At 47.7% G+C, this 22,945-nt stretch overlaps 1 protein-coding gene across 1 annotated transcript in view; it reads left to right on the top strand.

Moving 5' to 3' along the window:
- ZFR (zinc finger RNA binding protein) overlaps positions 1-22,945 on the top strand; it is a 306,684-nt gene that overhangs the window by 80,695 nt on the left and 203,044 nt on the right. The window contains 2 exon segments of the mRNA XM_030193005.1: positions 12,666-12,919; positions 13,521-13,724. Of these exon segments, the coding sequence (XP_030048865.1) occupies positions 12,666-12,919; positions 13,521-13,724 (458 nt within the window).

Here is a 22,945-nt window from a genome sequence, read left to right as displayed (position 1 = left end):
GGGCAGTAAACAATGTACAATAAATAATTTAAAAACTGATAAGAATCGAATCAATGTCAAACAATAATAGGAAATTAATAATTTCAGACATTTTCTTTATAATTGGATAGAATTAAAAATCAACACACGGTGAGAAAGTAAATATCTGCTATATATTTATTTCTATTTCTTATACACAGCCTTAATATGCAATATTAAATACTGCTCATATAAACATTTATGAATATTTTTACAATAATTATTAATTTCCTATTATTGTGCTTGGGGGTTGGCAGAACAGAACCAGTTTGACACCTTTATGGTGTTTCCCTGCGGTACAGCATACTCTCAACAGGCTGATTCATCTTGGACTTAAGCCATTTTTAAGTTGTACTTGGGAAAATCCATTGCCTATTTCTAGGATAGGTAGCATAAAATATTTTACTGTTCTGTGATCTTGCCAGGTATTTGTGACCTGGATTGACCACTTTTGGAAACAGGATACCGAACGTGATGGACCTTTGGTCTGTCCCAGTATGGCAATGCTTATGTTCTTAAGAATCAGTTCCCCGAGGTGAGAGAGGGCAAGACAGGTAAGCCATCTATTTTGTGGTTCCCATGAAGGGAGGTTCATTCAGGCCTATCCTGGATTTTAAGGGAGTCCATGCCTCTCTTTGAGTCCCGCACTTTTGCATAAGAGACCTTGTGGACAGTTATTGTTTGGTGCGCCCAGGTGAACTTCTTACGTCCCTGAATTTAGCAGAGGTATATCTTCGTATTGCTATCAGAGATTTTATTTATTTATTTGCTGCATTTGTATCCCATATTTTCGCACCTATTTGCAGGCTCAATGTGGCTTACATTATATAGCAATGGCATCATCATTAACAGAGTAAGAGGTTCAGCATATTGTTACAATTAATGTACAAGAATAACAGGTAGGTAGGGTAAATAAAATGATAATACATAACGTACAAGTGAGAGTAGGAAAAAAATGTAATGTTCAATAATGATATAAAATAATCAAATCAGAAGGGATCAATATTGGTTGGTTCTGGTATAGATTAGGAAACAAGTCATTAAGGAGGATTCTTTTTGTAAGTCTCTTTGAAGAGGTACGTCTTGTGTTGTGGCAAGCATTTTCACTTCTAGGCCCTCACTTTTGATAGTTGTGGTGGCAGTATACTTAAGCAGACAGGATCCAAGTGCATCTGTATTTGGACAGGTGGCTGATCTGAGCTAACTTGGAAGAGCAGTTGCAGTCTGCCACAGTAGAGATGATTGGCCTTCTCAAGAGCTTAGGCTGGGTAGTCAGTTATGGTAAGAATCATCTGGTGCCCTCCCAGGAGCTGGAGTACTTGTACTTTTGCTTCTGCTTCATTACCAGACAACGAGCGGTATTTCTCCTCGAAAACTGCATGCACAAGCTGCAGTCCCAGAAACGGGAGGATTTCTCCCTGGGAGCTCCCAGGACTTGTGACTACTTACAACTTCGGATCTTTGGCAGTGATGCTGTTGGGTGAGGGTGCACATGTACTTGCTGCAGCATGCACTACTGTTCTCATGGTGGGCTACCTGTCCAAGTAATTTGATGTGCATCTTCCTTTTTCAGAGGCCTTACACTGGAGTTTGGCACTGTCTGCTGAAAGAGATGCATTTGGATCCCTCTTATTGGATCTAGGTAACTACTGATTCATTCTCCAAGGTTGGGGAGTCAACTGCCTGGGGAAGGCTATACAAGGCTGGTGGTATCCAGTGGCCTATCAGTCATCTGGAGACGAGATTTATTAGATTTGTACTGCTGGAATTTCTCTCCCTGTTTATTTGGAAGTCAGAGAGTTTAACAATGCCATCAACAAACAGGCTACCGCCACACTCCAGCTCCCTAGCCTATAATGCAGCCCTAATATGCATCTTGGGATAAGAAAATCACCTTTCTGCAATTTCTGTGGTCCACATCACTGGCATAGATATCACACAAGTGATATCTTTCTGAGTTGAAAGAATCTGGATCCAGGAGAGTGGGAGTTGTCTCCCTCTGCATTTCAGATCCTAGTAGATCATTGGAGTCTCCCTTGTGTTGTGCCAGAGTGCCAAGTGTCTGCAATTTTTCAGGCATAGGAGAGAAAGTGTCTCAGCAGGAACTAATGTTTTCTAGACTTGGTATGTGTTTCCCCTGTGGCCACTAACAGGCAGAATTCTGTACAGGATGGCCACTCACCCTTTCTCCCTCAGCAATCCTCCAGACCGGTCAAGATGCTTGGGTTATGCACGCCTACTAGCACCTGACTTTGAATATTGCATATCTACCCAGTGCAGATCCCAATCAGTCAGTATTTCTCAGTCTCCAGCAGAGGAAATTTGGGGTGCTTTGGCTTTCCTCCTTCTCTTTCAAAAAAAAAAAAAAAAAAGACAAAAAGATCCGTGTACCTTCAGTGCCTCTGTTTGCTTCTGGGGGTGTGGGTCTGGTGGGGCCCCATATTTCCCTTGGGGTGTTACTCCTCCTCTTCTGCTCTCCGGTTGTATTAAACATCAGTGTGCCTCAGCTGCTGTATAAGCACGGGAGCCTTGAGTGCCTTTAAACAGCCTGCAGCAACTGGGTTATAAAAAAATAAATACTGTGCTGCGTACCAGTTGTGGGAAGTCAGTCAGTTGCAGCGCTGGGGTGTGCTCGCTGAGGGTTTGACTGGTCCGGGGTCTCCTTTTACCTCCCCATTTGTCTTTTGCCTTTTCACTTGTGTCTTTTGCCTCTTAGAGGTCCTGCAGTCATGTGTACGGCCAAGCTGTTTCTGCCCCTTGTGTACTTGATGAAGAGTAGAAGTGCCCAGGTGTTCAATGATTCTGGGTGAGACAGGGCGGTTTTAGGTCAGGAGGTGGCCAAGCTAGAAATGGGCTCCTCATTCTCGGCTGATGCCCTGTATGATCTGTTGTGCACTTCAGCTAAGAATATGTCCCTGGTGGTGGCTACCCAGCGTTCACTCTGGCTTCAGGGTAGGGCCAAGGACATGACTTCCAAATTTTCTTCCCTTTAAAGGCTCCATGGATAAGTCGGTGTGCGGTATCAGATTAAGGTTCCTCGGTTACCAGAGGATCGGTCTTAAGACCAGTGGCTGTGGTGTGTCGGCATGTGGCTGTTACCAGCCAGGCAGGTCTAGAGGAGCCTCTGGGGCCGGTTTCTTTTCAGCAGACGCAGCCCTTTTGTGACTGCTGTTGTGAAGGTCATGGCTCCAGTGTGGGGGCTCAGACTGGTGCATAATTCTCATTGATGATGTGGGGGTCCAGCCTCTGGTGCAGATGGGTTCTTCATTATGGGAGTTATACCAGAGGTGGACCCAGATTACGTCAGACTAGTGGGTTTTTGAGATGGTTCGAGAAGGCTAAGCATTGCAATTTGAGAATCTGCTTCCAGATGTTTCTCAAATCTGTCATTCTCTTTGCAAGTCAGGGCAATTCAGGACACATTGCTTCGTCTAGTCCATCGAGGGCGGTAGTGTCCAAGGGGCAACAGAGGATGGGCTGTTCCATTTATTTTGTGGTTCCCAGTACTGAGGAGAATATCAACCCATTTTGAATCTCAAAGGGGTCAGTAGGGCTTTCATGGAGATGTTGCACTTGCTCATTGTCGTGGTTTGGTACAGAGAGGGTATCTGCACATTCCTATTCGCATGGCTCACCAGCGGTTCCTTCGGTTTGCTGTCTTAGGGAGGGAGGCATTTTCAGTTTTGTGCACTGCCGTTCGGGCTCGCAATGGCTCCTCAGATGTTCTCCAAGTTAATGGTGGTTGTAGCTGTAGCCCTTCGGAAACGGAACATCTTGGACCACCCTTATCTGGACAACTGGCTGATTTGAGCAAAGTCCCATCTGTAGAGTGAGAGAGCAACTGGTCAAGTGGTGAGCTTTCTGGAGTCTCTGGGATGAGTGGTGAATTCAGCCAAGAGTCATCTGCAGCCTTCAGTCCCTTGAATATTTGGGGCTTCGGTTTTAGACACTGGTGGGCTGTTTTGTTTTTGCTGCCAGTTAGGATCAGCAAGCTTCAGGGTCAGATTCAGTCACTCATGTCAGAGAGAGCTCCCTTGGCCTGCTCCTATCTTAAGTTCCTGGGCTCAATGGCAGCTGCATTGGAGGTGGTGCCATGGGTCAGGGCTTTACATGAGGCTTCTGCAGGGAGTGCTTCTTTCCTGGTGGTCCTCGCGACGGCAGTGGTAGCGTTGCACGGCTTATCTGGAGGGCATCCCTCTGGAGCTGACAGAGTGGATAATTGTGACCACTGACGCCAGTCTGGTGGGCTGGGGAGACCATTGTCTCGGTCAGGTGGCTCAGGGCCACTGCTCAATGGGAAGACTCTCGCTGGTCGATCAGTCGGTTGGATACATGGGTGATAAGGATATCTCTGTAGTCCTTATAACCACTTCTAGTTGGCAGGTCCTTGCGGGTCCTCTGAAACAACGTTACAGCTATGGCCTATGTCAGTCGGCAGGGCGGCACAAAGAGTCAGGCTATGACGGAGGAGATAGCATTGCTGGTGCAGTGAGCGTAGTCCCATCTTCAGGACCTTTTCCCCATAGTTTTAAACTGAAAGTTTCTGTAGAGGTAAAAGAGTGTAAAAATGATAACAGCAGGGCTTAAACTGTCCTAAAAGTTATTTTCTGTTCTTGCCTGCTGGAGAGGTAGCACTGCTACTGACCTGAGTAAGGTGTTAATTAAGGTGTGAAGAAGTAGAATATTTGCAAAGGTTACTAAGGCCAAGATGCACTGAAGACTTTTTAAAGCCCTTTCCTTACCGATTCCCTTAGAAAATTAGTATGGAACAGGCATGCATCAAGGAATAGGAATGCAAATGAGCTGCTCGTTGTAGCTCATTTGCATTCTCTATTCCATCATTAAACAGTCAGACAGTTGGCTGGTCGAGCATGTGCAGAGCAGCTAAACATTATGCTGGCTGCTCTGCGCATGCCAAGGACGTCCTTTATGGACGTTCTTCACTATATATATATAAAAAAAAGATGAGCTGTGCCTATGGACGTCCTTCACTATATATATATAAAAAAAGATGAGCTGTGCCTATGGACATCCTTCGCGCCCCCCCCCCCCCCCCCCCGAGATCGCCGCTGCTCCCCCTCCTCCCTGCATTGACAGCTTCCCGCAGCCCAGCCCCCCTGAGGTCGTCACAGCCGCCGCTCCCCTGCCTTGTCCCTCTACCTATGGGGAAGAAGGAAGAAGATCCCCCATTAATGTTAAGGCGCGCCTTGGGTTCTGTGTACAAAGCTGCTAGCCATGCCCCAAAATTGTCTCCCAAGCCCATGCGACTCATCACTGCGCGCAAAAACCCCCAGCTCACCTGGTCAAAAGACTTCTCTGCGTCTATAGCCGACAAAGCTGTAGTCGCCCGGGATCTTTGTGCCTCCCATATCAAATGAAGAGTGCGCCTAATGTTATGTCCTACCTGTCTCTTCGGGATAAATCCCGATTGGTCGATATGGACCAACTTCGGCAGCAGTTATTTTGTGTTCTTGCCTGCTGGGGAGGTAGCACTGCTACTGACCTGAATTACGTGTTAATTAAGATGTAAGGAAGTAGAATATTTGCAAAGGTTACAAAGGGCAAACTGATTACTGGACTACCTTCAAAGGGTTTGTTTGAAGCAGTCTTGTTAGAATCCATACTATATAGAGAGGTAAGGTACCACTTAACTTTCTGCGAAGTTCTGAGAGAAGAGGACATTTCTGTGGGTAAGTAACATTATTTTATTCTGTGCTTGGTAACTTAAAGATTGGGTTTAAAAGAGGAATTGTAGGATATTGATAAACACAGTTAGACTTATTTGAAAAGAAAAAAAGGGCAAACTTTATTAGCTAGTCTCCATACCCTTTTCCCCATAGTTTTAAATCTTGAGTTTTCTGCCACAGCATTAATAGTCTCTAGAAAGTAGAGCCTAGTTCGGTCCCCAGCTCCCACCCACTAGCTCAACTCTTCATTTATAGTCGGTTATTCTGATTAGGACAACAAGAGGGGTGCTTTCATTAGAGTTAATTACAGTTAACTAGTTTGAGTAGCAAACACTAAATAAATTACAAATTTAGGACTCTTTATATTCGTCTGTTATCCCTAGTACCTTAAGAAGTTTTAATTAAACAACTATAATACTGAGATCACGTGGTGTGATGCAGGAGTGAAGTCGCGTTGGAACTGAGCTCCTGCGATTCCCCCATCATCTTACGCTATTAACAGCCTCAAAGGGGAAAAACGAACTTTAGTATCGCCAGCCTTACAACTTGGAGACCGGGTGGTTTTTGTTTGCTAGCCTTGTGTAGAAGAATGGCGGCGAAAACGCTTCGAAAAGATAAGGAGAAAGGCAAGATCGCAGAATCCAAGATGGCGCCCGGACAGCAATCGCCGAATTCGAGCGTTTGCTCAGTATGGACGGCAGAAATTACCGCGGAGGTGACAGCTGCGGTAGAGGCGGCCCTTGATAAAAAACTGCAAGCGTTGTTTGATCGCGCAGAATCTGCCCATGAACGGCTTGATGGGTTCCACCTCGATCTGGACCACATGCAACAGCGGATTAGTGACCTGGAAGACCGAACAGCGACATCTGAGCAACCTGTGGAGGCACTACAGAAGAAAATAGTGGATCTAGAAAACAAACTAGACGACTTAGAGAACAGGTCTCGTCGAAATAATTTACGACTAATTGGGCTCCCGGAACATATAAAGGACTCAGAGCTGGGCAGTTTCCTAGAAACCTGGCTTCAGAGCACATTAAAAATGAATAATCTGCCGGGCCCGCTGCGCATCGAGAGAGCACATCGGCTGGGGCCGAGGCACCAAGGCGCGGCGAGGCCGCGGGCGGTGATAATGAAGATTCTCCACTATGGTCACAAACAGGCGATTTTGCAGGCTGTAAGGGCAGGAGGAGAGCTTCGTTGTGAAGGCCAACGGATCCTTTGCTTCCAGGATTATTCAGCACGTGTAGCAGCGGCGCGAAAGGAGTTTGCGCCAGTGTGTGCGGCTTTACATGAGAGAAAAATCAGGTTTGCATTGATATACCCTGCCAAACTGAAGGTGCAGTATGAAGGGGGAGATAAACTCTTTGAAGAGGTGGCTGCAGCTAAAGAATTCCTCAAGAGTATTGCACAGGAACCTGCAACCTGATGGTGAAAAAATGGCGTCTTAAAGAAGAAAGTCTTTGACGGGGCATGTGAGTTGAAAGAGACTTGGAGACATGGACTAGAAGACTGTTAAGTATGTTTAGAGACTATAGCTCCATATCTAAACTTTTGTCTCAAGGGAATAATTGGACAGAGGGGCACAAGGTAAACACCCGGTCTCGATAAATGGAGACAGGCATAAATACTACATAATGGGGTTTTCCCCATGGAGCAGATGGTAAATTGAAATAGAGGGGGAAAGGACACTATACGTGATGAGTTCCCTGTTGGAACTCAAGGGTTTACAGATTGGAGGGGGGGGGGAGGGAACTCACGGGGGGGAGGGGAGGGGAGTGGGGGAATAAGGGAGGGGGCGGGGAGCAGGTCTGTTTGAACATGGCAAGTGAATGGGGTAGGAGAAGACAACTAGGAAGTGACGAGAGTATACAAAGCAGCAGAGGGAGGTGTAGGCTGGGACACCTTTCTCTTTATTACAGGTTTAATAACATACGTGAGCCACCTAGGATAGGCTATGGTTAAGCTAATATCGTGGAATGTGGGGGGTATTTCCTCCCCAATCAAAAGAAGTAAGATTTTACAGACTTTAAATAGACAAAAGGCACATATAGCAATGCTACAGGAGACACATCTAACAGCAATAGAACACAAGAAGTTGTGTAAATGGTGGGTGGGAGACTACGTGGAAAGCCCATCACCAAATAGAAAGGCGGGAGTTATTATCTTATTCCGCAAAGGGCTTCATATTACAAAAAAACGAGTAATTGTGGACCCGCTAGGACGATATGTTTTCTTAGAAGCCCATGTAAATAATCACCCTTTTTTACTAATTAATGTATATGCACCAAACCAATATGACAGGAGGTTCTATCAGACCCTGGTGAGACGTGCACTCCTTTGATCAGATACCTATAATTATGGGGGGAGATTTTAACTCAGTCTATGACCCACTGCTGGATAGTACTGGAGTCTCTAGAGTAGGGCCAGTGAACTTGACAAAGGGAGTCCCACGGCTGTGCTCGATGTTAGATCTAGTTGATGCATGGCGCCTGTACCATCCGGGAGAGAGGGACTATACCCATTTATCTAGGGCACATGATAACACTATCCCGAATTGACTATATCCTGGTTTCGGCAAATAGGATTTCTTGGTTACAACAGGCTGAGATAGGGCCAACACAGGTCTCAGACCACGCTTTTGTGTGGATCACAATTGGGTGTGATGGGGATAGAACCCAGAAGCCCAGGTGGCGATTTCCCACAGAACTGTTCTACGATCCACAATTTGCCTCCTATATACAATCCCAGTGGAAAGAATACTCAGAGTTTAATGAGAATAGTTATCATTTAGACCCGATATTATTTTGGGAAGCGGCCAAGGCCGTGCTGAGAGGAGCCATAATTTCATACCATTCCTATAAGAAAAAATCTAGAGAGGCAGAGATAGTCAGGATGGGGAAGGTAGTGGGGCAGGCACGCCAGAGATTTGGAACTAACCCAACGCCCTTAAATAAATCAAGACTTTTAGAAGCTCAGTCATCTTTGAACCAGTTAATACATGCCAAAGCCAAAAAATCCAATTTTTATTATCGTTATCAGTTATACAAACATGCAAATAAGCAAGGGAAATTGCTGACACGACTGTTACAGCAAGTGGGAGGCTCCAGATATGTGTCACAAATCAGAGATACACAGGGGAGTACTCAGCATACTCTGGAGGGAGTGAATGAAGTATTCCGGCAGTTTTATGAAGCCTTATATTCCCCTCCAGAGGATCAGGGGCTTCAAGCCGAGTGTTACTTAGCAGGACAATCACTGCCCCAGATCACAGAGATACAACAAAGTAGCCTTAATAGATTAATAACAGAGGACGAGGTGAGCTGGGGTATATGTGCCAGCCCATTGCATAAGTCTCCGGGAGTGGATGGACTCTCCTCTGAGTTTTATGAACTCCTTAGCTCGGATATTGTACCCTGCCTGACAGAGGTTTTCAATAAATGTATAGAGATGGGGGGTCTACCAGAGTCTTTAAGGAAGGCACAAATCATAGTCTTGTTAAAACCAGGCCGCGACCCACTCTTAGCCAGTTCATATAGACCTATCTCTTTGCTTCCTTTTGAAACAAAATTACTGGCAAAGATTCTGGCAAACAGACTGGCACGGATCCTGCCGGAGATAGTGGAGGAGTCTCAGGTGGGCTTTGTACGAGAAAGATCAGTAGCTCGAAATATGAGGCAGATTTTAGGAGCGTTGGAAAGCCTACATGAATCATCAACCCCGGCCTTAATAATTAGTTTTGATGCCGAAAAGGCATTCGATCGGGTTAACTGGGACTTCATGTTTGCCTCCCTGAGGGCATTTGGGATGGAAGGGTTTTTCCTACATGCCATAGAAACGCTGTACCAGGGACCTGTTGCGGAGGTATGGGTAAACGGACAGGCTTCCGCGACGTTCGGGATCGCCAGGGGTACCCGACAGGGATGTCCCCTCTCGCCCCTTCTTTTTGTGTTGGTGCTTGACCCTCTTATAAGAGAAATCCAGAATATGAGGGAGGTGAGAGGGGTACAGATACAGCAAACTTCCTTTAAGATCTCGGCCTTCGCGGATGACCTCTTGACTATAATACAGGACCCCCAGGTGTCCTTACCGTCACTACTGGACATTTTTGCTGAATTTGGGGATTACTCTGGTTTTCGTCTCAATCTAGACAAATCTGAGGTTATGACACTTCACATGAGAGAGGAGCAGTGGGAACGTCTATGTTGTCCACTTAAGAGAGTGGGGGATGCGTTTAAATATCTAGGGATCCAGCTCACCAAGGACCCCAAGATGCTATATAGTGCTAATGTAGAATACTTGCTAGAAGACACCAAGAGAACACTGGGAAGATGGGCAGGGCTTCCGATATCATTGATGGGCCGCATCTCCTTGTTTAATATGGTGCTCTTCCCTAAATGGCTTTACTTTTTACAGACAATCCCATTATATCTCAAGCACCAGGAAGTGAGATCTTTACAAAAACTGCTCTCAAAATTTTTGTGGGCTGGGAAACGACCTCAGATACGATTTTCACAACTGGTGAGGCCTTGGAGAAACGGGGGGATGGGATTGCCGGACATTAAACGCTATAATGTAGCATGTTTATTGCGCCACCTGGGGGACTGGTATCTGCAGAGGGAGGATTATACCCCATTGGAGATAGAAAAAGCAAGGTGTAGCCCCTTAAACCTGATGTATGTCTTACATGGGGCATTGAAGGACCTACCTACCTACAAGGTTGAGGACTAGTGTATTGGTGTGGCCCTTAAAGGCCATATGGAAGGACTTGGCTAGGCTGTGGTCCTTTGATCCTAGATGTAGTAGATTACTACCCCTCCTAGGGAATGAGGCTTTCCGCCCAGGGGATGAAAATCCTATAGTGAGATCCTGGGGAGAAGGGGATAATGTACTTATACATTATTGGTTGGAGCCCAGTGGTAATCTTAAAACAATGGCCGAATTAAACCTAGACGTAGCAGATTGGGGGGTATGTTTTGCATACGAACAGCTTAGACACTATATAGCTTCACTCCCCCGAGCTGCACTTAGTGTTGATCTGCCCACTAAGATGGGGGAATTATTTGAGATGATATCAGAGGATCCTATCTCGATATCTATATTACATAAAAGGCTGTTACTGGCTAGGCCACAGGGAGACCTCACACGAGTGGCAGCAAAATGGTCAGCAGATACACAAAGAGGGATCACCCCGGGAGATTTGTTAAAGGGTTGGAGGGGAGTTTTGAAATGGACGCAAAACGCAAACCTTCGAGAATGTCAGGTCAGAGTGATATATAGGGCATATACCTCTCAGTCTCGACTGAATCAGATGGGATACATAGAATCTGCCCAATGTAGACGCTGTGGGGCGTCGGACAATAACTTCTACCATGCTTTTTGGAAGTGCTCAGCTATAGCAGCCTTCTGGACCAGGATAGTTAAATACTTAGAAAGAATAGGAGGGAAAAAGGTTAATCAGCAGCCTACGAGTATTCTTTTGGGTTGCCATGCCCCAGTGGAGGGGGGTACGAGATACCAGAATATAATGGCCCATAAGGCTTTTTTGGTGGGCATGAAGTGCATACTTGTTAACTGGACACAAGAACTGAACCCCTCCTTTTGGCAATGGAGGAATCGCTTACATGATTTACTTACGATGGAGCTCCAGGACTCTCTGCTTAACACTCGGTCACAAAGCAATTTTTTCCTTACCTGGGAAGGTTATATTAACACCTTGTCCCATAGGGCGAGGAGTCATATTATTAATAAACTTGGAGCATTGCCCAAGCTTCCCTTGGCAACTAATGGAAACTAAATGGGAGTAGAGTCCTTTTTCTACCACCTTTTAGGAATTGGAAAGACAGTAGAGCAGACCAAGGCCGGGGGGAGGGGGGGGGGGAGGGAGGGTTTAGGAGGGGGGGTAGTGGGGGGGGGAGGTTTAATTAGAGTTATATTAGCCCTTCCCCAGCACGATATGGACATCTTCCGGAGAGGGGTAGGAGGGCCATCAGACCACAGGCCCCCTGGCTCTCTTGCGGAGGGGAGTAAATTCACACAATATGATTTGATTTTAATTCAAGGCTTTGCGAATGTACAGCTGACACCTGAAGGTGGATATATTTTTGGGGGTCAAGCATTTGAACATATGGTGTCAATTGGTAGAAGGGAAAGATGGGGAGGAAGGGCTGTTGGGAAATTGTTGTTAATAGATCTTGTTGATTAAATGTTAGTTAATAGTATAAAAAAAGGGGGGGGGGTATAAAAGTTAAAAGATTAATGGAGACGAGTAATATTGTACAATTTCAGTACTTGGGGTGTGTTGATTGATTGTAGAGACATTTACATTATGTAAACACCATTTTTGTGCTTCATTAATAAAAATTGTTGAAAATTAAACAACTATAATACTAAGATGCAGCGAGAGGGGTGCTATCCAGTCTTTTGCATTGTGTCACATGTATGATTATCTCCCATTTGGTGAGAGATTGTATGTGTGTGCTGGATGCAAAGAGCTCCTAGCTCTCAGACAATGAGTCCGTTCTCTTCTAGTCAATTTCTAGAAGAGCTTTTACTAATCTGGGAGGAGATTCCAACCCCCCCCCCCCACCCCCCTAAATAAAATGAAACTTCACTGGGGATAAAGTTGTAAGGGTGGGAAGGGGTTTTGAACTGGCTCCTAGATTTAATGAAAATTTGTTGAGGCCTGTGTTAGAGAATTACATAGATTTAAAAGAAGGACTGTATGAGAAGGTGGAACTTAAGGAATTAAGGGGCATAGTTATCAATGTGAACTAAATGTAGTGGTTGGCTTAAGTTGTGTTTTATATACAGTTAATACCAACTATTTGAAGAGAGGAAGATGTTAATCATTGCTCATTAATTTGATCTGTTAAAATGATTTGGAGCTCAGTGTAACATTATCAGCTAATCTGAATTTTATTTACTGGCTGCTGCTGTGTAAGGTTGAATTTTACCTTCTAGGTGCCGCATATTCTGGATATGAAGCAGCTGTCTATTCTGCTGCATCATCCTACTATCAGCAGCAGCAGCAACAACAACAACAGAAGCAAGCGGCTGCGGCAGCTGCTGCTGCTGCTGCAACTGCTGCCTGGACAGGGTCCACCTTCACTAAAAAAACACCATTCCAGAACAAGCAACTGAAGCCTAAACAACCTCCCAAACCACCCCAGATCCACTACTGTGATGTCTGCAAGATCAGCTGTGCTGGGCCTCAGGTTTGTGTGTGGTGTGCTAGCAGTACTGGTGTAAATCAACTTCTGTTTGTTTTGGGTATTCTTTAATGTGTACGTTGTGGGGTAAAATGGGTCTTTAATGAATGATGGCTATTGCACAGAAATATTTAGGACTTCCCCATCTTTTAGAAGACCTTCAGAATATATATATATATATATATATATATATAGTAGCAATCTTTTAAAATGTTTTTATAACCTATTTAACATTTTACTTTTTCCTTGTAGCAATCAGCTCTCTAGTCTCCTCCCCCTTTTCTCCTACCATAATTTCTCCCATGTGGTATCCTCCTGTAATTATTACATGTGGAAAAAGGTAAACAATTAGTATCCATTCCCAGCACTTGTCCATCATCTGGCAGATTCTGTAATTTATAGCAGAGACTATAGTCAACTAATAGAAGAGCCTTAAAATTGCATAAACGCCAGATTAAGAAATTAATAGATCTTGTATAACATTTAGTTATGTTCTTATTACCTTTTGTTGAGCTTCGTAAGGACAATATTGTTTTAAAAAGTGATATGTTAATTTTAAAATTTACTGAAAAGAATTGTAAAGTGCATGGTTTTTCCATCTTAATAGACATACAAAGAACATTTGGAAGGACAGAAGCACAAAAAGAAAGAGGCAGCTTTGAAAGCCTCTCAGAACACCACCACCACCACCAGCAACAATAGTACTGCTGCTCGAGGAACTCAGAACCAACTGCGCTGTGAGCTGTGCGATGTTTCCTGCACAGGGGCAGATGCATATGCTGCTCATATTCGTGGCGCAAAGCACCAAAAGGTAAGCAGCTTCTTGCTGTTTTTAGCAAGAATCCTTTTGTATGTTTAATTTTTTGTCACTTAGTAAAGCTAGTAAGCTTGATTTGAATCCAAGGCTTTGTATACTTCTGTGCCTGATAGATGTACTTAGTCCCTCTGTGTTTGACCCGTTTAATTTTGATGAAAGTGAGAAGGACATAAATTCTGTAACAATAACTGCTGCACAACACTCGGTAGTCTGGGTGAAACTGTTGATCTTTGTCATCTTCTGTTGTGTTCCTGTGAAGCATTTTGTTTGGCAGATTTCTATAGGATATTTGAAATGCCAGAAAATAACTGAAAATGATTTTCTGAACTTTTAGGGGGAATCCTCCATCTTTGGATTTTTGCTTGGGTTTTTCTTTCCACTTGATCTTCTTCTTTTTGCTTTTTCCTTCTGTTCATTTCTATAAACTTATTCTTCTACAGCTGTTCTCCTATTCCTGACACGCTCCTTTTCATAGCCTTTTTCCGGAGTAGCCTAGTGGTTAGTACAGTGGACTTTGATCCTGGGGAACTGAGTTCGATTCCCACTGCAGCTCCTTGTGACTCTGGGCAAGTCACTTAACCCTCCATTGCCCCTGGTACAAAATAAGTACCTGAATATATGTAAACCGCTTTGAGTGTACTTGCAAAAACCTCAGAAAAGGCGATATATCAAGTCCCATTTCCCCTCCCCTCCCAATTAATTCTCCCAACTTTCGTCTTTCAGAATTACAGTTGAATGATATTTTTATAATTTTCCATATACCTTTCTTTTCATCTTCCATTTGCCTCCTTTTTCTCCATCTCTTCTTTACTGATTTATCTCTTACCATCTCATACTTTCTTTTTTTTCTTACTATATTTTTGACAAGCAGGCCTTTGTATTCACACCTGGGTGTCGTCATCCAACGAATCCTGGTGCAGACACAGACTAACAAGTCAGAACATTCTAGTAGCATCCCACCATGCATGTGCTGATGCCTTCCCGCCCACCATGCGAGCACAGGTCCCTCAGTCTTGTTTTTTCGCGGAGCAGGGAGGATGCGTTTTGTATAGTTTTTTTCGGTTCTTACAGTTTCTTTATTTTTTTGCGAGCTGGTAGACCCGTTTAGGCTGGAGCACCTTTTTTGGTTCACAGTTGAGGAGTTTAATTTGGCTTCAAATCTTTTCTCAATGTCCCAGAAGACCCCTAGTTGCTTTAAGAGGTGTGACTGTGAGCCCAACTCTTGTTCTCTCTGTTTAAAAATGCAGTTGAGGACAAGGGGGGGCATGACAGGTCCAACAGAGAGAAACTTTGTCTCCTTGAAGGTTGGTACATCATCATGGGCACTTGATGGTTATCACGACTTCAGCATCACTGGGAGCACACCTGCATCGAGAAGATCTCCACCTCTCTCAATATTGGGTGCTGAGAGCAGGCCCTGGGACCGGTCATCAGACCAGACACCAAGGACACGTACGGGTTAGATGTTGTCACCAAAGGACTGCGATACCGAGCATCAGTGAAAGCCAAGGAGCACTCCCCTTTTTGGAAGAGGTGCCAGTGCTCAAGTCTCTGGGCAGCCTTAATTCCCGCTACTGGTTCGGCACCAGCGCTTTCTCAAGTTCTCTCTTCTGGCTTCCCCCCATCTTTGCCAGTGCCTTCCTTCGATGAGCGGTTTGAAGCCATGCTTAGGGAGGAACTGGTGCAGATGATGCAGCTGCAAAGCTCTCAGGCATAGTGGATGCTTGCGCCAGCTGTGTATCAGCCCCAGATTTCTTCCTGAAGCTCAGCTCATACCTGTGCAGAGATCCCTGAGGGGAAGACAGGGAAGAGAGAATTGCTGGACATGGATAGGAGGGGAAGGCAGGGAAGAGAGAATTGCTGGACATGGATGGGAGGGGAGGGGAAGGCAGGGAAGAGAGAATTGCTGGACATGGATGGGAGGTGAGGGCAGGGGAGAGAGGAGAATCGCTGGACATGGATGGAAGGGGAGGGCAGGGGAGAGGAGAATCGCTGGACATGGATGGCAGGGGAGGGCAGGAGACAAAGGAGAATCGCTGGACATGGATGAGAGGGGAGGTCAGGGGAGATATTTGCTAGACATGAATGGCAGGGGAGGACGGGGCAGAGGAGAATCGCTGCACATGGAGGGGAGGGTAGGGGAGAGAGGAGACATACTGGACATGGAGGGAAGGTCAGCGAAGAGAGATTCGCTGGACATGGATGGAAGGAGAGGGCAGGGGAGAGAGGAGAATCGTTGGACATGGATGAGAGGGAAGGGGAGAGAGGAGAATCGCTGGACATGGATGGCAGGAGAGGACAGGGGATAGAGGAGAATCACTGGACATGGGAGGGGAGGGGAGGGCAGGGGAGAGAGGAGACATGCTGGACATGGATGGAAGGGGAGGGAAGACAGGAAGGAGATGCAAATGGATGGGAGGGGAGAGAGGAGAAATGCTGGACTTGGATGGAGGAGAGGGGAGAGAGAATTATTGCTTTTTCTCCGAGGACAAGCAGGCTGCTTGTTCTCACGACTTGGTTGACGTCCACGGCAGCCCCCTCCGACCGGAAAAAACTTTGCGGGAGGTCCCGCACGCAGGGCATGCCCACCGTGCATGCGCGGCCATCTTCCCGCCCGTGCGCGACCGTTCCCGCTCAGTTTTTTCCTTTCCACGCTGGAGAGAGACGTGTCTTCGTCCCTCTCTTAGCCCCGGAAACTGGATTGCGGCCTAGCCCGCGGTTTTTCTTTTCTTAGTGTTCGCGTTATCTTTTCTCGTTTAAAAAAAAAGTTTTCCTCGTTCTCAGTCGCGAGGGTGTGTCTTTTTCGGGTGTGCTTTTCACCGCCACCATCGACGATTTTGACTTCGCCGTCGCAATTTTTCCGTAGATGTCCTCGAAGGTCCCGAGCGGATTCAAGAAGTGTGGTCGGTGCGGCCGGCAGACCTCGCAGACCAATACTCACGCTTGGTGTCTCCAGTGCCTCGGCCCGGAGCATAATTCCAAGACGTGCACCTTGTGTCTCGGCTTACGGAAGCGGACGCAGGTGGCGAGGCAAGTTCTGCGGGACCGTCTTTTTGGAACTTGCGCCGGCCCTTCGACGTTGACCTCGACGGCATAGGTGTCGACGGCCGGGTCTTCGGTGCTGATACCGATGTCGACGGCATCGGCGCTGACTATGGCATCGACCCCAGGAGCACAGGTACCTTTGCCCCGCCGGCGACGGCGGTGGAGAGCGGCCGCGCGGGCAGTTTGCCCCTGCCACTCCCGCTGCTCAGGGCCATCGGGACCGAACCCTGTCGGATCCGATACCTCGAGGCCGTGGGGGCTCCACCTCCTCCTCGTCCCTTCCGCGGAGCGCCGATGACGGGCATCGGAAGAAAGCCAAAAAGCACCGTCATCGGTCGCCCACGACGCACAGGACTGGCAGCTCCGGGACATCGAGGGATGACTCGTCACCCAGGAAGCGGCAGTGCCGGGAGGAGCGTTCCCCCTCAGTCGAAGAGGTGTCGCTGCGCCGGTCCTCGGGTATCTCGGTACCGTCTCCTGGACCCGAGCAGCTTCCAGCACCGGCGCCCACACCGGCCCCCCTGCCTTTCCCGACATCGGGCCTAGACGAGTGCCTCCGAGCCATCCTTCCGGGGATCCTGGAAGGGCTGATGCGCCAGGCTCTACCGGCACGCGCCCCCGGAGCCGTTGATGGAGGCGCTGGTGTGCTCTGGCCCGATGATGAGGTCGCCGACGCCGCTTGCAGCACCGGTGTCGACCGCCACTCAGGTGGAGTCGATGTTGATGGAGGGAGCTTCGTCCCCTCCGGCGCGGGAGTCCACCGCTCGACGCCACCATCGAGGACGTGGTTCCTCGCAGTCGAGACGGGCCCGGTTGCGGTCTGAGCTGAGAGAGCTCATGTCCGACACCGAGGAGGAGGCCTCGTGGGGGGAGGAGGGGAGGACCCTAGATATTTCTCCTCAGAGGAGTCTGTGGGCCTTCCCTCCGACCCCACTCCTTCACCGGAGAGGAAGCTCTCGCCTCCTGAGAGCCTCTCCTTTGCCTCCTTTGCCTCCTTTGTCAGGGATATGTCTATCAACATGCCCTTCCCAGTGGTTACTGCGGATGAGCCGAGGGGGGAGATGCTCGAAGTCCTCGACTATCCATCACCACCTAGAGAGTCTTCCATGGTACCGCTGCACAATGTCCTGAAGGAGACGCTGCTTTGGAACTGGTTGAAGCCACTATCTAATCCCACCATCCCCAAGAAAGCGGAGTCCCAATACAGAATCCACTCAGACCGAGTTGATGCGGCCTCAATTGCCTCATGACTCGGTGGTCGTGGACTCTGCTTTCAAGAGAGCACGGAGTTCGAGGGATACCGCCTCGGTGCCCCCTGGGCGGGAGTCTCGCACTCTGGACTCGTTTGGGAGGAAGGCCTACCAATCTTCCATGCTCGTGACCCAAATCCGATCATACCAGCTTTACACGAGCATCCACATGCGGAACAATGTGCGTCAACTGGCGGACCTGGTCGACAAGCTCCCTCTGGAGCAGTCCAGGCCTTTTCAGGAGGTGGTCAGGCAGCTGAAGGCATGCAGAAAGTTCCTGTCCAGGGGTATCTATGACACCTGTGATGTGGCATCTCGAGCTGCGGCCCAAGGTATAGTGATGTGCAGACTCTCCTGGCTGCGTGCCTCTGACCTGGACAACCGTACCCAGCAGCGGCTGGCAGATGTCCCTTGCCGGGGAGATAACGTTTTCGGCGAGAAGGTCGAGCAGTTGGTGGACCAACTACACCAGCGGGAAACCGCTTTCGACAAGCTCTCCCACCGGGCGACTTCAGCATCCACCTCAGCAGGTGGACGTTTTTCCCGGGCCCGGCAGGCTGCACCCTACGCCTACAGCAAGCGTAGGTACACCAAGCCGGCCCGAAGGCCTCCTCAGGCACAGGGACAGTCCCAGCTCGCTCGTTCCCGTCAATAGCGTGCGCCTAAGCAGCCCCCTGTGCCTCCACAGCAAAAGCAGGGGACGAGCTTTTGACTGGATCCATGGGAACATAGCCGCTATCAAAGTAGCCGTGCCGGACGGCCTGCCGGTAGGGGGGAGGTTGAAAGTTTTCTCCAAGGTGGCCTCTTTTAACCTCCGACTAGTGGGTTCTCCAAATAGTGCGGTGCGGATACACTCTGAATTTAGTCTCCACTCCACCAAATTGTCCACCGGGAGCCCAATCCTTCAGCTCCCATCACAAGCAGGTACTTGCAGAGGAACTCTTCGCCTTTCTCAGCGCCAATGCGGTCGAGCCTGTGCCACCCGGGCAGGAAGGGCAGGGATTCTATTCCAGCTACTTTCTTGTGGAAAAGAAAACAGGGGGCCCCATCCTAGACCTGAGAGGCCTGAACAAGTATCTGGTGCGAGAAAAGTTCAGGATGCTTTCCTTGGGCACCCTTCTCCCCATGATTCAGAAAGACGATTGGCTTTGCTCCCTGGATTTAAAGGATGCTTATACTCACATCCCGATACTGCCAGCCCACAGACAGTATCTCCAATTCCGTCTGGGGACATGTCACTTTCAGTATGCCTGTCCATCAGTTGCCGCAATTCACTGCGCTGGTGGACAAATCGGACCAATTTGACCCTGGGGCGTCCATTCCAAATTGCGCAGCGCACGAAGATGCTGACGACGGATGCATCTCGCCTGGGGTGGGGAGCTCATGTCGATGGGCTCCACACTCAGGGGGTGTGGTCCCCCCAGGAACAAGATCTTCAGATCAACCTCCTGGAGCTCCGAGCGGTCTGGAACACACTGAAGGCCTTCAGGGATCGGCTGCCCTACCAAATTATCCAAATTCGGACAGACAATCAGGTTGCAATGTATTACATCAACAAGCAGGGGGGCACTGGATCTCGCCCTCTGTGTCAGGAAGCCGTCAGGATGTGGCGTTGGGCATGTCAGTATGGCATGCTTCTCCAAGCCACATACCTGGCGGGCATAAACAACAGTCTGGCCGACAGACTGAGCAGAGTCATGCAACCGCACGAGTGGTCGCTCCATTCCAGAGTGGTACGCAAGATCTTCAGAGAGTGGGGCACCCCCCTCGGTGGACCTTTTCGCCTCTCAGACCAATCACAAGTTGCCTCTGTTCTGTTCCAGACTACAGGCACACGGCAGACTAGCGTCGGATGCCTTTCTCCATTGGGGGAACGGCCTCCTGTATGCATATCCTCCCATACCTTTGGTGGGGAAGACCTTACTGAAGCTCAAGCAAGACCACGGCACCATGATTCTGATAGCGCCTTTTTGGCCCCATCAGATCTGGTTCCCTCTACTTCTGGAGTTGTCCTCTGAAGAACCGTGGAGATTGGAGTGTTTTCCGACTCTCATTTCGCAGAACGACGGAGCGCTTCTGCACCCCAACCTTCAGTCTCTGGCTCTCACGGCCTGGATGTTGGGCGTAGATTTTGCTTCATTGGGTCTGTCTGAGGGAGTCTCCCGTGGCTTGCTTCTCGAAAGGATTCCACTAAAAAGAGTCGTTTGGTGTGAGAGCAAGGCCCTAGAACCTCATTCATGCCCTGCACAGAACCTGCTTGAATACCTTCTGCACTTATCAGAGTCTGGTCTCCAGACCAACTCAGTAAGGAATCACCTTAGTGCAATTAGTGCTTACCATTATCATGTAGAGGGTAAAGCCATCTCTGGAGAGCCTTTAGTCGTTCGATTCATGAGAGGTTTGCTTTTGTCAAAGCCCCCTGTCAAACCTCTGTCAGTGTCATGGGATCTCAACGTCATCCTCACCCAGCTGATGAAACCTCCTTTTGAGCCACTGAATTCATGCCATCTGAAGTACTTGACCTGGAAGGTCATTTTCTTGGTGGCAGTTACTTCAGCTCGTAGAGTCAGTGAGCTTCAAGCCCTGGTAGCACATGCTCCGTATACTAAATTTCATCCTAACAGAGTAGTCCTCTGCACTCACCCTAAGTTCCTGCCAAAGGTGATGTCGGAGTTCCATCTTAACCAGTCAATTGTCTTGCCAACATTCTTTCCCAGACCATACCCGCCCTGCTGAACGTCAGTTGCACACATTGGACTGCAAGCGAGCGTTGGCCTTCTATCTGGAGCGGACACAGCCCCACAGACATTCGGCCTAATTGTTAATTTCTTTCGACCCCAATAGGAAGGGGGTCGCTGTCTGGAAACGCACCATCTCCAATTGGCTAGCAGATTGCATTTCCTTCATTTACGTTCAGGCTGTGCTGGCTCTTGAGGTCTATGTCACGGCTTATAGTGTTAGACCCATTGCAGCGTCAGTGGCCCACTTGAAGTCAGCCACTATTGAAGAGATTTGCAAAGCTGCGACGTGGTCATCTGTCCACACATTCACATCACATTACTGCCTCCAGCAGGATACCCGACGCGACAGTTGGTTCGGGCAGTCGGTGCTGCAGAATCTGTTTGGGGTTTAAATCCAACTCCACCCTCCAGGACCCGAATTTATTCTGGTCAGGCTGCACTCTGTTAGTTGTTCTTTGTAGTTCAATTTCTGTTATACCCTCGCCGTTGCGAGGTTCAATTGACCGGGGTTCTTGTTTTGAGTAAGCCTGAGAGCTAGGGATACCCCAGTCGTGAGAACAAGCAGCCTGCTTGTCCTCGGAGAAAGCGAATGATACATACCTGTAGCAGGTGTTCTCCGAGGACAGCAGGCTGATTGTTCTCACCTACCCTCCCTCCTCCCCTTTGGAGTTGCGTTTTCCTCATTCCTTTGCTTGTCATTCAACTGAGCGGGAACGGTCGCGCACGGGCGGGAAGACGGTCGCGCATGCGCGTTGGGCGTGCACTGCGTGCGGGACCTCCCGCAAAGTTTTTTTCCGGTCGGAGGGGGCTGCCGTGGACGTCAACCCAGTTGTGAGAACAATCAGCCTGCTGTCCTCGGAGAACACCTGCTACAGGTATGTATCATTCGCTATATGGATACAGGGGAGGGAAGAGAGAGGATAAATACTAGACATGGATGGAGGGGAGGAGAGAGAAGTGCTGGACATGGATGGAGGGAAGGAAAGAAAAAAGAACATGGATGGAGATGAGGGAAAGGGAAGAGAGGAGAAAAAATGCACATGGATGGAGAAAATAGGCAAAAGCTGGATCCACGTTATACCTCCTCCAGTCAATTCCACGGAGGAGGACCCAGCTTTTACTTATGGATGTAGGGCAAGAAATGAAGGAGGAAAGTAAAGAAATATATGGAAAGGAAACCCTGGAAATGGAGGTAAGAGAACAGAGAGCAGCAGAATCAGAGACTGGGACCAATATGGATAGAAAAACAGTCACCAGACAACAAAGATAGAAAAAATCATTTTATTTTCATTTTAGTGTTTGGAATATGTCCAATTTGAGAATTTATATCTGCTGTCTTAGCTGTAACAGCTTACAGAAATTATTTATAAAGAAAAAAATCACGTAATTTTTTCTCCTATACTAGTATAATATTTTCAGTGATGTCTGTTTATATGCGCCATGGCTGGTATAAGGGGTGTGGCTACACTAGGGGTGGAGCCATATGTGGTGACCCTGCCCATAATGAGTACCTGCACCTTTTTTTTCTACAAAAAAAAAGCACTGGCTAAATCTATTAGCGCACCTTAGTAAAAGGACCCCTTAGTGTTCAGATTGATGAAGGGGCTCATAGAACATGTTTCTGGTGCTGTGGGACCTTGATGTTTTAATGTAGCTGATGAAACCTTCCTTTGTTCATATGGAAAAAGCTGACAAAAAGTTTCTCATATGGAAGGTTCTCTTTTTGATATCACTTATCTTATTGAGACATTATTGAAATTTTCGTGTCATATTTGCCCTATTTGCAGTTCCATCATAAAAAGGTGATCCTATGGTCAGGATGTATACCAAAAGTAGTATCGGTCATCAATCTGTTCTTCTAACTCTTTGCCTAAAGCCACATGCCCATAGGATAAACAGCTGCATATGATAGCAAAAAAGCACTGAATGCATTATTTGAAATAGACACAAGTCAACTCTGCTTTTCATATCCTTTTCACTTACTAGTGAAGTATTGCAGAGGCAAAGAGGACATTTTCCAGTTGGCATTTTACAAACTGGTGGGGAAACAGCTTAGTGATATAGTGAAAACTCATCAGGTTAGAGCCTTTGCAATCTCTTTAGTGCATCTTGGCTCCATTCCTATTCTCAGATCACCAACACAGTCCTCTGTGCATACAGTTGAGGCACATTACTGCTT

Source organism: Microcaecilia unicolor, chromosome 2, assembly GCF_901765095.1.
Source record: "Microcaecilia unicolor chromosome 2, aMicUni1.1, whole genome shotgun sequence".
Classification (NCBI taxonomy): Eukaryota; Metazoa; Chordata; class Amphibia; order Gymnophiona; family Siphonopidae; genus Microcaecilia; species Microcaecilia unicolor.
Note: the sequence above shows the minus strand (reverse complement) of the source record. Positions and strands in the feature narration are given on the sequence as shown.